The sequence below is a fragment of the Anguilla anguilla genome, chromosome 14, assembly GCF_013347855.1.
Source record: "Anguilla anguilla isolate fAngAng1 chromosome 14, fAngAng1.pri, whole genome shotgun sequence".
NCBI classification, from domain to species: Eukaryota; Metazoa; Chordata; class Actinopteri; order Anguilliformes; family Anguillidae; genus Anguilla; species Anguilla anguilla.
Genome location: NC_049214.1, coordinates 16,422,557 through 16,438,740, shown reverse-complemented (window position 1 = coordinate 16,438,740; position 16,184 = coordinate 16,422,557). Strand labels below are relative to the sequence as shown.

Sequence of the window (16,184 nt, the reverse complement as noted above, 5' to 3'; positions counted from 1 at the left end):
AAATATGTATAATAATGTGCAGTACCAGTTTTATGGGTTGAATTTGTCCCAGTGCAGTACTGATTTTATGGGTTGAATCTGTCCCAATGCAATACTGGTATTATGGGTTGAATCTGTCCCAGTGCAGCACTGGTTTGCAATTCTGCATAAATGTCCAAATGCAGTGCTGGTTGCTGGCATATTAGTGTCTCAATTTAGCACTAATATTAGATGCATTGATTTTATAACCCTGAATCTGTGTCAATGTGACTGTGCTTCTTAAGCTATGTGCTGTACTTGAATGTACCCAATGCAGCAATGATTTGGCAAGTATGTCCGTCTCCTCCACCCAGGTGTCAATAACGAGCAGACAGTTTCTCACAAGCAGCAGAAAACTCCAACCCGTGCCCTCAGTAATGTGACTTCAATTTTAAGGCTTAGAAGTAACAAGTAATTTAGGGAACATGCATAGTTTATGCAGGCACGCTGCCTTCTCCTAAATAGCCGCTCTGGTTCACAGCATGGTGCCGCATTGCAATTAGCAGCAGTGTTAATTATATTCCTCAGCCTGGATGCCTTACTTTTAGAAGGCAAGAAGCTGGCATTGTTAGTGTGATCTTGGGCAACTCAGTCTGTTCCTGACCCGACTGCCGTAAGTGTGTCAACACATTGTTAAATCATCAGATCTCAGTGACAAATCACCGCAAGGACTAATTCCTCATGTCCCGGTGGCCTCCACCAAAAGGCACAGTGATATTTATTTTAAACAAAATTAATATGCACAAAGACTCCGTCCTACTTTACAATGCTGCTGAAGAGGAAACGGTCCCAGACCGATTTGTTACAATAAAGCAGCTAAGCCTCCAGCACGCAAGAATTAACTGGGCTTATTTTTCTCTGCACACCTTCTACTCAGACCTGATTGGAAAACTGGAGAAGTGCATCTGGAGCAGAGAACACTCTGTTCCCTCCTCCCCCAGCCAAACCTAGCCATCCCCGACAGCTATGCTCTCCAGCACAGATCATGCACAGCCATAAGAATTTTACATCCCTAATCTCCTCCGTGCATTGAAAACTTAAACAGACAACCCCCCCAAAAAAACCTAACTCTTCCAGTGCTCCGTTGTCTCTGATTATTAGGTTGAATCGATACTGGTGTGCCCATGCCTTGTATGGCTCAACAATGCACTCACAACCAAGATATGTTTTTTTTTCCTCAAGGTACACTGTATTTTATAATACTATTTATCGTTTACGTGACCAGCTGAGAGTGTGACTGAAGTCTATAGACTTGTGAATGAGGATGGACCCAGACTGCATCTGAGGCGGGAACAGCAGACAGATGAACACAGTACTCATTTGGTCCACCATTTAATACACTACCCATTATCGTCCCAGACTGACAATGATATTTATCACTGCATGCAGGGCAGGGCATCACTTGTGTCCACAATGGTAATCTGTGTCCACAGAAAGGTCGTGTGTGTGTGTGTGTGTGTGTGTGTGTGTCTTTCTGAGTAATGACCAGAAAGTAATTACATAGACAATAAACCTTTGTAAATCACCAATAATAATCCCCACAGACAGCAAAAATACAGGTACAATTGTAATTTAAATTGCTACAACAACACCCTCCTCCGAATATGCTCCCTACCACAAATTTAGCTGAGTACATTGGCCTGGTGGATGATCAATTGGGGATCAATCAGGATGACTAAATGTAACGGAGGGCAGACAATATGCGGATTGATTGCAATGTAGACACCCCACTGTGTTGTACTCCGTTTCGGTCCAATGGGACCACTTCTAACTGAACAATTTATTCAAAACAATTTACTCTTCATTTTGTAATTAACCACTACTATTGATGTTGTCTGTAGTATTAGCACCCACTCTATTTCTGTCAAAATAAAATTAGTGTGATCAAACCCTGGACAGTGCTAGGCATCATATTGCTTGCCCCTTGCTGTCTATAAGCTTGCCCCTGCTGTTTTCACTCACGTGGAAAACTCACCACGTTTATGAGCTTCCTCCAGGATGCAACCCCTGACCTTCCCCCAGTACTTCCTCTCTATCTCGATTAATTTCTGCTTCCACTCCATAAAAAGAAATTAAAATCTGCAGCCAAGCTGGATTTCTCCCATCTTCACCAGTGATTAAAAATCACAGTCTGCATCCAATTTTTTTTGGCACATCTTCATCTCTGCCTAAATACTTCCACCTATTTTTTATTACACGAGGCCCAAAGAAAAATAAATGTCCCATTTTTTACTGCTTTGTCATTTTTGGACCAATGCCTGCGTTTTGAATTTCGATTCACAAACCTATATGAATATGAAATTCACTATTTTTTACATTACAAAGAGTTATTTTGTGTCACCAAGGCCCTTATAGGTCCATCGTCAATTGTTTACTGGTTTTCAGCAGACTATCCTACGTATGCTCAACAAGGTGTATGGGCCCCTGGATTGTTCTTTCGTTCTTTCTCCATACTTTGAAAACCAATGACCTTCACATGCTCACACATAAACTGAAAGGTCAAACCCACTATACATCTTCCACAAACTGGATAGCAGACACACAGAGTAGGCCTCAGGTGGTATGCCTCCCTAATAAGTGCCCAATAGAGTTGCTAAGAAGCGAGGACAGAGGCCAGAAGCCCCAAAGTACAGCACTGTCACTTATTTTGTTCAGATGTTTGTGTTTGAGAGACAGGATTCCAGATTCCTCTGCTCTCGGTTGCATTTGAAAGGGGCATGAACCACAAGGACTATACTGACATCATATTGTGGCACGACAATATCCATTTGAAGCTAAATGCTAACAAGGCCAATAAGCTAGGAACTGATACAGGGGAAAGAAAAGGTGCAAATTGCCCCAGCCAGAATTCATGGCACTGATGAAGAGAAGCAGTCATAAAAACACATATCTAGGGTTTATAAAACTATTAAGTCATTCACTGCATTTCATCATCATTTGTACACTGAATCCTCCAGACCATACCTGGGTTCATTTTACAAAACTGACAATTTACCAAGGACCTGAAATGCATATCTTCACAGCCATGTGATACAATAAGCTGGGAGCTAGTTATGTTATACTGGAGTTGAAAATAAGCATTTTGTGAGGCTGGCTGCGTGTTGCATTTTAGACTGTTGCATATCACAAGGTTTCATTAAATTTGTTAATTTGCTATATGCTCTCTGCACCGTAATCTCCACAGTATTTTCTCTGTCATCCCAGATAATTTCTCTCTGGAATTAAATAACAAAACAACTGCAATAATATTTTATTTTGCAATCATTATTTTGCTATCACTTAAACCACGAGCAAAGCAATTTAAAAATTAGCATATTAGTAAAGACTTATCAGTAGCAATTACATTTTTTCCTTAGCAAAGTGTTTATCCAGGGTCTTTCCTTGGGTTTCGCACAGGACTGTCATGTTGTTGAATTGCTATCTGCCGTGCAAGGAAAAGCCATGTACTTTACCCAGGGTTTGGCGTAGGATTGTGAAGCAGTGGTTTGACACCTGAAAGTGGAGTGTGATCTGTAACTCAGACAGCTGAACCTGGTCAAACCGGCATCCCTGTCTGTGATATTTTCTTGTATGAATGTGGTTTGTCAGCAATACACTACTTCCCCTCACCCAGAAGAGATCAGAAATGTAAAAAAAAAAAAAAAGATACGTTGAAAATGAAACAAATGGCCTGAATAACAAAAAGCCTGATATGTTTTAAAATTTTGAAATGTTCAAAATGTTTCCACCATGAAATAACTCATCAATCCAACCCTCAATGAGAATCCAGGCTAATCTCACCGGTAACATTAATGCCATTCCGTAGCTGTTAGAAAGAAAACAATCAAATTTTCTTGAATATATGTTTAATGCCCAAGCCTGGGTCTCATTCAGAACTTTTTTCCACCCAACACAAATCATGTGACCAGCTCTGGTCCCATTTTTTTTTTTTTACAGGTGGTCTGGACTCAAGATGCACAAAGAGATTTACTATTATTTTAAATTGCCACAATTCAATATGACAGTGTATTATAGCAGAGCAAGAAGCCTTTACCATTGCCACTGCTCCTAATCAGCTGCAAGCAGACAGGCCTAATTTGGAATCAAACTGGGGCTCAGTCTGGGATTTGGGCAACTAAATTGTACTCAGGGATTTAGGGTGTGGTCCAGCCCTTACCTTGGGGGGAGTCTGTTTGACTGTGTCAGAGTCTGACCAACGGTGCTTGAGCTGAGAAGGGCTTGGCACGCACTCACAGAATGTCTGCATGGGAAGGGGAGCAAGGGAAAAAACTGATGTTTTTGTATCTCTCATTACAATATGCTAGATTTCAAGGGGACAGAGTCTTTAAATTAGGACATGTCTTTGGCCCCTTGTGAATTAAGACTTGTGACTAACTGTATTCATGCACTGAGAATAACACATAATCAAGCATCTGCAGTTGGGTGTGCAAAGAAAAATAACAAGCTAAAATAGTGTCTGTAGGTACTTGAAATTTATTTTTAAAAGTCTCCAAAGATAATGAATGGCATAAGAGAAGGATAGAAAAATTGATTTATTTCTGTCCTGAGATGCTTTGGCACACTACTTCCTACACTTGGTGATCACCTGAGGTGATCTGTACAAATTCATTTATTTACACCAGTTGACGATGTTAATTTTTTGTAAGGGTACTCTTCTTGTTGGAAGGTGTACCTCCACTGGAAGAAAGGGAAGTATAGTGAGCACTCATAAAAATGGGCCAAAGCAAGGACAGCTAACCTATAGAGGCAGGAACACACAGTGAGTGAGTGAGAAACCACTCCATACAGGCATTAACAATAGGGCACAAGGGTCCTTGACAAGACTCAACACTGTTCCCGCAGCACATAGGATACCCAATTCTACTTTTCCATTACTGGCCGCATTGTTGTAGAGGTACCATATCATCATTGCAACAAATCTCAAACGTCTGCTAAAATGCAGTTAAGGCAATCGTGGCTCACTTGACATGGCAGGAACATTCAGCTGTGATCAGCAGGATTTACGGAGAGGCATTTTCAATAAAAGCGTGAATCCTTTTCGATTAATGTATTAGGATTGCGTATTTACACCATATGTTGGAGCCCTGCATTAACTGAGAATGCGTATGAGCCGCATGTACACTAATGCTGCACATTCATGGGATTACCACTGCTGAATGAATGTGGAATGTTCTACGTACTTGGTGTGGTTTCAAACACAATACAGTTTGGTTCCAGTGGTCCCTGTTAGCCTCAGAGATTACACAACGCACTACACAAGACAACTAGGGAGTGAGTGAAGTAGGCAGAAGCTTACACCATTTCAAGTTGATCTATCGAAAGGCTTTGCAAATAATTTTCAGGAGGAAGAAAAAAATCTGACTAATAAGTCAGTGTAAGCACACCTTATGGTCATGTTTTGCATGGCTACTTATTATAGTATAGACCACTGTAATACAGAAAATACATATTTACATCCAGATAGCTTGCTTAAGCAATCACCTTAATTAATGGTTTCGAAAACATGAATGAGTGGGAACGTTTCTATGGCACAGTCTGTTAAGTGAATCTGAGTCATATGCATCACTGGTGGGGTAATCTAAATGTACACATGTTTATGAGTAACACTCCTCTTAATACAGAAGAGGTGTTGAGCACATGCCTCTAAATCATTAGGAATGAATCACCGGCTCCATGCTATTTAAATTATTCAAGTACTTTTCCACACTGCACAAAGGTGTAGGACAGCATTCTTCAGCCCGTGTGCAATACACTTTGAAGTGTCACATCATGACACAACGCGTACGCAGTAATTCACGGCGATTCACAGCCTGTTAATACAATAGCTAGGGTGAGCTGAACCTACGCAACGGCATCATTGATATTCTTCCTCAGCTGTCTATGTAAAGATATACCCAGAAATGAAGATAAATAAAACAGAGAGGTCTGTAGGACACTTCCTGATGGAGAGCAGCTGCTAGAGACAGAGCGTGAGCAGTGATTGACAGGAGTGGCAGGACAATTCGTCTTCTCTCAACTCTGGCCCTCCGTGAGTCACAGCCTCCTAGATGCGGCTCTCAGTCAGCTAGGAAACTCTCTGGTCCGCTGTCTGAGCGGAGGCGCAAGACAGATGGGGTGGTGGACAGTGCAAGGGCCCAGTGTCAGCTCAACCTCCTCACCCAATGGAAATCAGCTGGAAAGAGCCCTTCCTTGACTCTACATGCACATTATAACTCCTTGAATTTGAGCAGACATGCATAAAAATCCTCAGTGGTGATCACGCCATTTTGAGAAGTGGTTCAAACATTAACAGAAAGAACAAAAGACTGTTTTCCTGCAGCGGACTGTCTGTGGTGCGTTTATGATTTACTTTCTTATTTTCAGGGTTCTTCTCGTTTCCCTTTGATACCTTTAATCAGTTCAGAGCTGTGGAAAAATTCTGTTCCCCTACAATAAGCAATTCTCAATGCTGGGAACATTTTAGTTACTTTGTCTGCAGGGTACAAAATAATAATTAAAAAATCAAGAAAAATAAAACAGCTGCCAGCATCACTGTGCTGTAAATGACTTTTCTTTAATGAGCACAAAATTAAATTTTTCACTTCTGTTTCTTATTGCCATAAAAGCAGCAGATAAATCCTGATGGCTCGTCTTCCATCTACAAGCATGGCATGTGCAAGAGTTTATCAGTTGTGCTAAAATGAGAACAATTTTTTTCACTCCTCCGATATTTTCACTATTGTGTGTATTCCTGGTGCCGTGTATATGCGCTCAGTCAGACCGACAGAGCTTTCTCCTAATGGCCAGAGGCGCTGAGTCTGAGAGGCAAATCACAGTCTCCACACATAGCTGACTGTCCTTGGACCCAGGAGAAGCTGGAAAACATGGGGGTGGGGTCTGTGACTACAGGCAGTGTCAGTCCACACACAACCATACATGAAAGTCAAGGATAACAAAAAAAAATATAAAACGAACAATTTAAACGCATATTTCCATCCTCAAGCTATTCTCCCTGTCGCTTACACCAATGTATACATTTGCAACAGTATACACTTATGGGTATGAAACTCCAAAAATAAAGAAAACACATTTTGTCAGAAAAAGAGCACTGTTCACTTTAAGCAGTGGTGGAGGAAGCTAAAACAATGATGCAAGATACAATACTGCTTCTGAGCAGTGAAACACATAGAATAAACATCCAAATGTGCTCAACAAATAACCCAAACACACACACACACACACACACACTTCTCACTCTGCAGTCACAAGTGGTTCAATATAAATGCAAATAGCAGCACTTCTCCAGCTGAAAATTGCACATTTCTCAGGGAAAGGGCTCTTCATAAGAGGTTGCAACAATTCCTCCCACCCCCTTTCCCCCCTTTCCCCTTCACCATGCCCGATTTCCTGTAATTGGAAAATATAAGCCTGCAATTAAAACAAAACTTCCAGTATTACAGTCACTTTTTCTATGAAATGCAATGATGGATGTAAAAACTTTTTAATTTAGATGTCATTTTGCATGCGATCCAAAAGAAAAAAGGGGCTGGAAAAGATGTCTCCCATTTGTACAGGATATTTCACATTTTTTTCGACTCAGCAGTAACCATTCCTCCACCTATGCATTTGGAAAAATCCTCACTATGATCTACTGAGCATTTGCAAATATTGTATCAATTCCACTCACACATTCTCTATAATATGTTAAAATTCAAACAAAAAATAATAAAAAAAACAACCACTGGCACTGCTATTGTTGAGATATTAAAACATTAAAGTCATGGTTTTACAATGATATCAATAATAATCCAGTTTAACATCAGGTAATTTGCTTTTGAAAACTGTATTTAACTAACAATGACCTACGTGTTATATAGCCATAACAGGCTTTTATAACACTAAGGTAACCAAACAGTCAAATCAAGTTTCATATATAGGAAAAATGTTTTTAGATATTTAAACATAGTTACTGACATACTCTGAACTGCATAGCAAGAACTGCATGAACCCCATAACCACCCCTACCTGAAGGACACCGAAGTCAATTATAAACTGAAATTATTTTATTCAGAAAATAATTACACATCTTCATTATGAACTACTGTATGCTATGAAATCCTAATGAAAAAAACTACAGAAAGTAAGGCAAACATGTTTTGTCATTTTTGTTTGTTAATTCTTTTTCTCCCCTCTTTGTTTTAGTCCCACTTTACCTGCATGTTTGATTTGCATAAGCTTGGATAAATGAAAAAAAGAAAAAATTGAAAAGCTTCCCTGGGGGGAATACATCTTAAGCTATCATGCTCTTACTCAAACTTCCCCAAGTTGCATTTTGTGAAGACAAGCTCCAGCGCACACAGACACAACATCCCCTGCTATACTGAAAAGTTGCTTGGAGGAAACACTCGTTGTGCGGCAGGCCGGACATTTTAGAGCGACTTAAGGAAGTGCTGGGTGTGTCATTAGCCAACAACCTGTGTCTTTAATGTTTTAACTTTAGAAAGGCTGGATTTTGTACTACCTACTGCTGCAATGCTGATGTCCAGCGGCATCAGATGTATCCAGCATTACAGCATCGATTCCTGCACCAGCAACAACCTAATTTCGAAATATCACAAAACCATATATTGCAAAGCTATTTTCTTGAAATAAAGGACACAATGGAATCAATTTCAGTGTTTGTATTTCTAAATTATAGTGGTTTTTTTGAATAGGCTAGGGGGAAATGTATCAAGGCATATTAGAGGAACACTAAGAAAATGGCATAAACTGGCTGTTTTTTTTTTTTTTCAAATTTTAAAAACGGTTATATTAAGCCCAAATATTTAGAGTAATTTTAATCTTAAAGCCCCCAAAGCCCGATCTAGTATCAAGCTCTCACTTGTGTCTCTCTGCAGGTGTGTGTGGTGTGTGTATCTAATTAAGAAACTTGATGCTGACTTCTGAGCAAATTCCATCAGAGAGGTAGGAAGAAAAGATTATCCGAATAATATTGGCCAAATTCTGAAGGAGAAAACATTCAGAGAGAACGCATTATTTGATTGTTGCCCTAATATGGTATTTGTTTCCGGCACCATCCCTACTCACTAGTGCTCTTTCTTTTTAGTGAAGTTCCAAATGGTTGGTTTAGGTAATCCTAAGGTTTAGCCTATGTCGCCGAATGTTGTTTTTCCCCCATATTTCTCAGCCTCATGGCTTCTCAATGGCTTCCCTGACTTTCATTGGCACAACTCTGGTCCTCATATTGACAAATGCCAATAACAGACTCCAAAGGCACTCAAAAGTCTAGAATCAAGGTTAGATACTGAAAGTTCTTTTATATCTGCACTAAAGAAGCAACTGAACACACCTGACTAATCAGAATCACATGTGAAGCCATTTGTTCCAAACATCAAATAAAAAAAAAAATCTATTTATTTATCTTTATTTACACAAGGCAGGTTGACTAAGCATGTATGCTCTTTTGCAGTAACACCCTGTGAATGCTCTCCAAGTAGCCTAACCTGCAAGTCTTTGTTTGATGGTGAACCTAATAATAATATTGAAAACAAAACAGTAATAATACATTTTAAAATTTTTATTTATTCTTTTTATAGATGTTGCCCTATACAACAAGGTTAATGTACACATATTAAAGTGTGTTAATTATATGAACAAACATACATATATAAGACTGTAGGTACCCTTGGTATAAGAGAATAAACCTTTCCTGCAGGAGATTCTGTGAATATACATTGGACAAATCTAGGGATGGTAACAGCCCTTGGCTTTGCCTGGAGCTGAATTATCACCAACCCCAGGCATGTGTACTTATTTAGAGAAACCCAGATCCCAGCTTCACAATATCATATATACTGTATATTAAAGGAATAAACCCTGTTCTGCTTTATTCTACAGCTGATGTCCTGCGAGTTTTAAGTAGTTATGGTTAATATAAGCCAACCAATTCTTTGTCATAGGCTCTTAAACACCAAAGGGGAGACAAGGCAGCAAAACATAAAATAATGCACATATTGAAAATATCAAACGACCAAAGAGAGACAGTTATGTTGTGAGATCTTGCCAGGTTCTCAATTGCAATTTTTGGAAAACTGTTTTTGAGTTACATTTTCCACTCTATATAAATATGTGCAATAATATATAGATGGAGACCTCAACTGTGTATGTATGTTTCACTTGATTGCTTGTGCTGGCTCCGAGAAAACAATGTCATTAACAATGCTTGCCCAAACCAAAGTTCTGTGTATATCTTATCAGGGATGTGTGCAGATTGCAGATTGCCCTGTGGGAAATGTGGTGGAGGCACTACAGGCCAACCTGAGCAGGAGCAGAGCTTGATGTAGATGGGGAGAGACGGGCATGGTGAATGCTCATTTCTACAACCCCCAGCAAGAGAGTGGAGATGAAAGGGGGAACAATCACCTGGAGAGCTCACCTCCTGGCACAGGCTTCACTCAAGCAACTCTTGCTCTCTCTAAGCCGGCCTGCTGGCATCAATGGAGGATCAAGTTTGCCATTTGTCTGAACAGGTTCATTTTAAATGCAGAAATGCGTGCATGAAAGAGAATGTCACACTGGGGTCTTACCATCCTACCACTGCTGTGCCACCTCTTCTGATGGTAAAATTACAAAAGCAATAATATCATTGTGCAACCTACAAAACTGGATGCAATCCAGCAACAATGCACTTTATCCTTAACTCTGTTTGACAGAATTAAGCAATTTATTATTCACACAAATTTTGACTTGGTTTCTTTCTTTCTACTGCTTTAATTAGGTCCTTCCTTTTTTTGAGTTTATGCTCTTATGATCACCAGTTACATTTCAAAACTAACATGTTCTTCTGACAATATTTTATTACAACCACAAAAATATGTCATTTTCTTAAAGGAAGTTCCACACAACTGGAAGCCAGTGACTACAGCCTGACATGTTAATTTCTCATTTTCAATCAAGCGTGATGAAGTCTGGATTAAACAGCTGTAAGTAATTATTTTGATTCAATTAGTCCAGGCGGAGAACAAGAATTAGTGAGAAGTTAAAGCTCTTTGATGGCGCAATACTCTTTTCTTAGCAACAACAAGCCAGCATCACTATGCCAACAACCTCCATCATAACCAACAACTATATATTTTGATCAAGAAATATTGTAATAGGAATTCCACACAGCTGTGTGTACCCAGTATGGTAAAGCCATTTTAAGGGGACCCTGCTAATCAGAATAAAATATAATGAGCATGTCTGTCCAGGGGCAGTTTAAGGCGGGGATATCCATGATCAACCATTTCCATTAGAGGGGTGCAATAAGATGGAGGCAGTGAAAACCAATGCAAAGAATGCAACATAGAACCGTGTGCACAGGTTCCTTGCACAACCCAGCAGCTCTCATGAACAGTACTAAATGTGTTTGGAACAAACAATACAAAGCTACTCAACAATGGTAGTAGAGCAAAGGAAAAGTTACTGACTCCACCTATACAGGACAAACATGCTTACACATAGCTAATAAACTCTTGTGGTGTGATGGTCTATACTTTGTCCAGAACCTTCAGAAATTAACAATATAAGTCACTGAAAGTTTCCTGATGCAGTTTTCTTTCTTCTAGCTTCCTTTCACAAAGAAAAGTTTTATGAAAACTTTAAAATCTTTAGCTTAATGCAGTTCACACCTTCTTTACATATGTCATGTAATCAGGCCTCAAAGTGGGTGCTTAATGCTAAGAAAAATCTCATTCATTCTTATTTGGATGCATTAATGCACTCTCATCTTTGGAAGTCTCTCTGTCAGGTCACCCAGAAATACATGTGCAAGAAGGCTGAGGCTTAGGTATTCTGACAGCTACATGGTATCTGCATTTTTACTTGTTCAGATAAGAGAGATGTGTGATGGATTTTTATACTCTCAATTTTTACTTTGAAACTAGGAAATACAGTATGAACATTACAGAATTCATTCTGTGGATATCAAAACGCATGGCCTGAGGGCTAAATACGAGCCTCCCTGGTCAAAATTCAGCTCCATAAAAATGATCCATTATACCAAGATTTGATCTGGGTTGATGTGTCAACTTGGAATGCAGAAAACAATAACAGGAACAATTTAGTTTCAAACAAAGTCTTTTTTTTAAAATGTTTTTCATGCCTTGGCCTAAGCCCCGTAGTTCCAGTGAAGGCAAATCATAATGCAATGACATTTTAGATGATTCTGTGCCAACTGTTTGAGGAAGGCCCTTTCCTGTTTCAGTTTTCCAATGCCACACAGCAACGTCTATATAGAAATGGTTTTGTCAAGATCAGTATTGAAAAACTTGACTGGCCTGCACATAGCCCTGATCTCAACCCCATCCAACACCTTTGGGATCAATTGGAAAGCCAACTGCGAGCCAGGCCTAATTGCCCAATCAGTGTCCGATCTCACTAATGCTCTTCTGGCTGAATGGAAGCAAATCCCTGCAGCAATGCTCCAACATCTAGTATAAAGCCTTCCCAGAAGAGTGGAGCTTGTTATAGCAGTAAAGGGTGGACCAACTTCATATTATTGCCCATAATTTTGGATAAGATGGTGGATGTCACGTGTCCACATACACTACATGGCTAAATGTATCTGCAACTGTGAGAAATTTTTTTATTTTTATTGAGTCTTCTCCCTCATCAGTTCTTGAGTTCCTTTGTTCCAGAAGCCGTATTAACGAGAAGAAAAGTTATCTTCTTGTCAGCAAGGAATTGAACTAGGCAATTAAATATTGACTCCACGATAGCAATTTAAATGCTATAAACAGTAACATTTATTAATGCTTTGGTAGTCATCATTTAGTTTTGTTTTTTTACAATCTAATTTTTCTGTTGGGATTCTTGGCTGGTCAAACAAATAGGAAACAGTAAATTTGCTCGTCCACTGTTAATGCTGGTCATCATGAATTTATCACACAAGTGGAAATGCAAATCACCATAGGAAACATAGTTAAGTGTGTTCATAAGCTGCAAAACAACTGTGAGAACAAAAGGCTGTTGGTTTGAGTTGTTAAAAGTGGATTACAGTTTATATTTGTATTATTATTTTGAAGGAACTTGCACAAAAGCAACATATTAAACAAATGATCAAGAAAGAAGGTGTGATGTGGTGAACGTTTGGCTAAAAAAAGAATAAAGTACCCATAATTTAAAGCTGTTAACTCTTTTTGCAATGAATAGAAGATTAGAGTTTTTGTAAGATATGGCTCGTTTTGCCAGAGCCAATGAAAGACGGAACAACTTGACAGCTTGGTTTGTATGGGCAGTTCAGAAATCAATCAATTCACCAAAGCATGCCAGTGCTTAACATCTTATTAAGCTATTATATATTATAGCTTTGCTTGCGAGTTTGGCTGATAAAAAATAAAAAATTGAAAATACATAATAAAAGAAGTTCAGATGACTATGTTTCAGCAACTTTTTGAACATGACATTTTCATTTGAAGCTACAGTTCAGGTAACTTTTTTCATAAAAAAAAGTTACGTTCGGAACGGTCATTTTCATCTTAATTGGTAGCAATCATAGAAAGAAAAAAAAATCCAGCACCATAAACTGAGTTTATCCCCTCAAATTAAGCATCTACAGTCAGGGATTCTGCCTGAGTTCTTGATTTCAAAGCAAAATAGTTTACAATTTGCACCGATCAAAGAGATAAGCCGGTTCACCCCGTGAACCAAACAACAATGCAATTGACCATGCACATTCACATAACAGTACACATGAATAGATGTGTTCAGAAAGAAAGAAAGAAAGAGTTTCACCAGTAGCAGACAATGACCTGCTTCTGCAGCACTGGTGCTATCTAATGCCAAAACGAAGAAAATTGGATTCAGCTCGCACTAAAATTAGTGTCTGCCAGTGTCTCTTTCTCTGTGGGAAGAGAAAAAACGACTCCCAAATAAACGTAATGGCAGGACCAAGGGGTGTTTTGATTTTAAAAATGCTTCAGCCATGTTATGTCATCATATGGGTGTGAGACATCAGCCATAATCCTAATTTAGGATCTTAATATCAGCATAAATTGATAACAACTGGGGTTACTGTGAAATTAGTAAGTATGTATTCCTCATAAATATGCAAAAAATATGATTAACACAGTCAAAGACTATCTATGCATATACTAATGTAGGACAAGAATGAGGTTATTGTCTCATAAATCATTAAATAAATAATACGAACCTTCCACAAATAAAACGAGATTCAAAATTGGTTCACATGCACTAACAGACAAATCTCTCCCAAACAGACAAATGCATTATTTTTTTGGGAAATGACTTATCAATATATGGAAATTCGTTTGACAATGACTTGACATGCATTTACTCATCACTTTACCTGTGTGGAATTGTTTGTATTCATTCGTGATTTTTTGGGTGATTCCTCACAGAAAGATAATAAAATGTATTCACAAATTGTTTGTTCTACTGAGTCTATTCCATCCAATCAGGTTGTAAGACATACTTTCGCTAATGCCCACAATAAGGATCTAGAGACCTAAGTGAATCCTTCATTATTACTGGGCACTATATCATATCTACTATCTACTTGGACTGTATGGAAAAACGTATGTCACTGTGCTGAGTTTATGAATGGCTGGGCAAATTGCGATGGCCCTTCCCCACAAGGGATGGGCGAGTTGTTAGTTGACTACTATACAAACCTGCTAGCTACAGTAGATCATATGTACAAGCCATAATCTTGCAAGCAAGTGCAGTTTGATACAAGGTACATGTACAGTTCATATATCAGATTATAAAAATGGGGCTCACCTTTAGGGCGGTGTTAATATAGAGATAATTTTTAATCCCCTGTGTCAAATTCCTAGAGGAGATTAACATCAGAGCCCAGTTCATTGAAATGACCAAATAAAAAAAAATGTACAGACATACCTATAACTGTATGCAGAATGGAACATTAGGCAATTGCATCATAAACTGCAGCAATATAACAGATAGATGGCTCTGTTGGTTATCAATAACCTCATCTACAACCCCCACTAAACACCTTGGCAATAACAACACAACTCATCGTATCTAACAGCAAAGACCAACACAAATTGCAAGAAAATACAACATGTCTAATACAACACAATGCAACACGACTTCCCCCTTAATTTGAATTGTACACTTGTTGTCAACATATTTGTGAAACAATTATTTTGTATGATACAAAAAAAATGTGAATCTCATTTTATGTGCGTAAGGTTCATATTATTCATTTAATAATTTATGAGACAATAATAATCCCTTATAAAAGCCTGAATTACTCATAATTTACAGAATACATCAATCATTTAAACACAAAAGCATGGTATAAATGAAGGTGGTGCACCATGTCATTACTCTAAAGGTTTTCTTAGCTACATGGAACCATCAAGCTTGTCGCAGGAAACGAGGGATAATGCACAAGGCATTCACATCTCAGCACACTGAAGCCTAACCTGCAAGGTCCTGAACAACTGGTACCCGGGACGTGAGGTGCATGTTTCAATTCAAATTTTATGGGGGAAATTGTCCGTTTACCTTTCCTTGACCCCTCCTCACAAAGTCCTCGATTTACTACAAAACACAGCCTTGAAAAAAGTGACATTTTCAACCTTTCACTGCACAGCGGTTCTATCTCCAATTATTCTGTGAATCATTTTATATTATGCAGAAAGTACAGCTGAGTATAGTCTGATGGAACGGATTGAATCACAGTTGAAAAGCACACTTGGGGGAAACTTTCAGCAGCCATTGCTGCAGTGTTTTACACTCCTCTCACCACCATTATCACACTGCCATATCTATCTGTTTGAATCCACTCCATTGTTTGAGGAAAACATACCTGCATAGGCACTTTAAAATCCCCTGTGCCAAAGAATAGCATGTAGTACCAGTTGGTCTCCCTGACAGGAATAATGCCCTCGATTACAGCAGTTCCTGTACACACAACCAGATGCTTTAGCAGAGATATTGGGTGTTACCGTAAGTGCTTTTGGATGGGAAAAATGGTAAGAAGTATGTGAAGCAGAAAGAGTTCTCCTGCCCCCTCAGTGTCCAGGGGCTTTTCTGTGTTAAAGAAGGCACCTGAAAATGGATTTTTCTGGACTCAACAGTTGGGCCAGTATTCCCATATACAGAAGGGTTCCCAGATTTAGCCTAGCAGAGGTACAAAAGTAATGTATCTCATCCCG

The 16,184-nt window shown here is 38.9% G+C and overlaps 1 protein-coding gene across 2 annotated transcripts in view; it reads right to left on the bottom strand.

Annotated features, from left to right (window-relative positions):
- fibcd1 (fibrinogen C domain containing 1) overlaps positions 1-16,184 on the bottom strand; it is a 109,470-nt gene that overhangs the window by 71,234 nt on the left and 22,052 nt on the right. The window contains exon 2 of one of the 2 annotated variants that reach the window (XM_035392415.1): positions 4,175-4,258. The exons of the other annotated variant lie outside the window; for it this stretch is intronic. Within the exon in view, the coding sequence (XP_035248306.1) occupies positions 4,175-4,258 (84 nt within the window). The remainder of the gene's footprint in view (positions 1-4,174; positions 4,259-16,184) is intronic. 2 annotated transcript variants of the gene reach the window in all.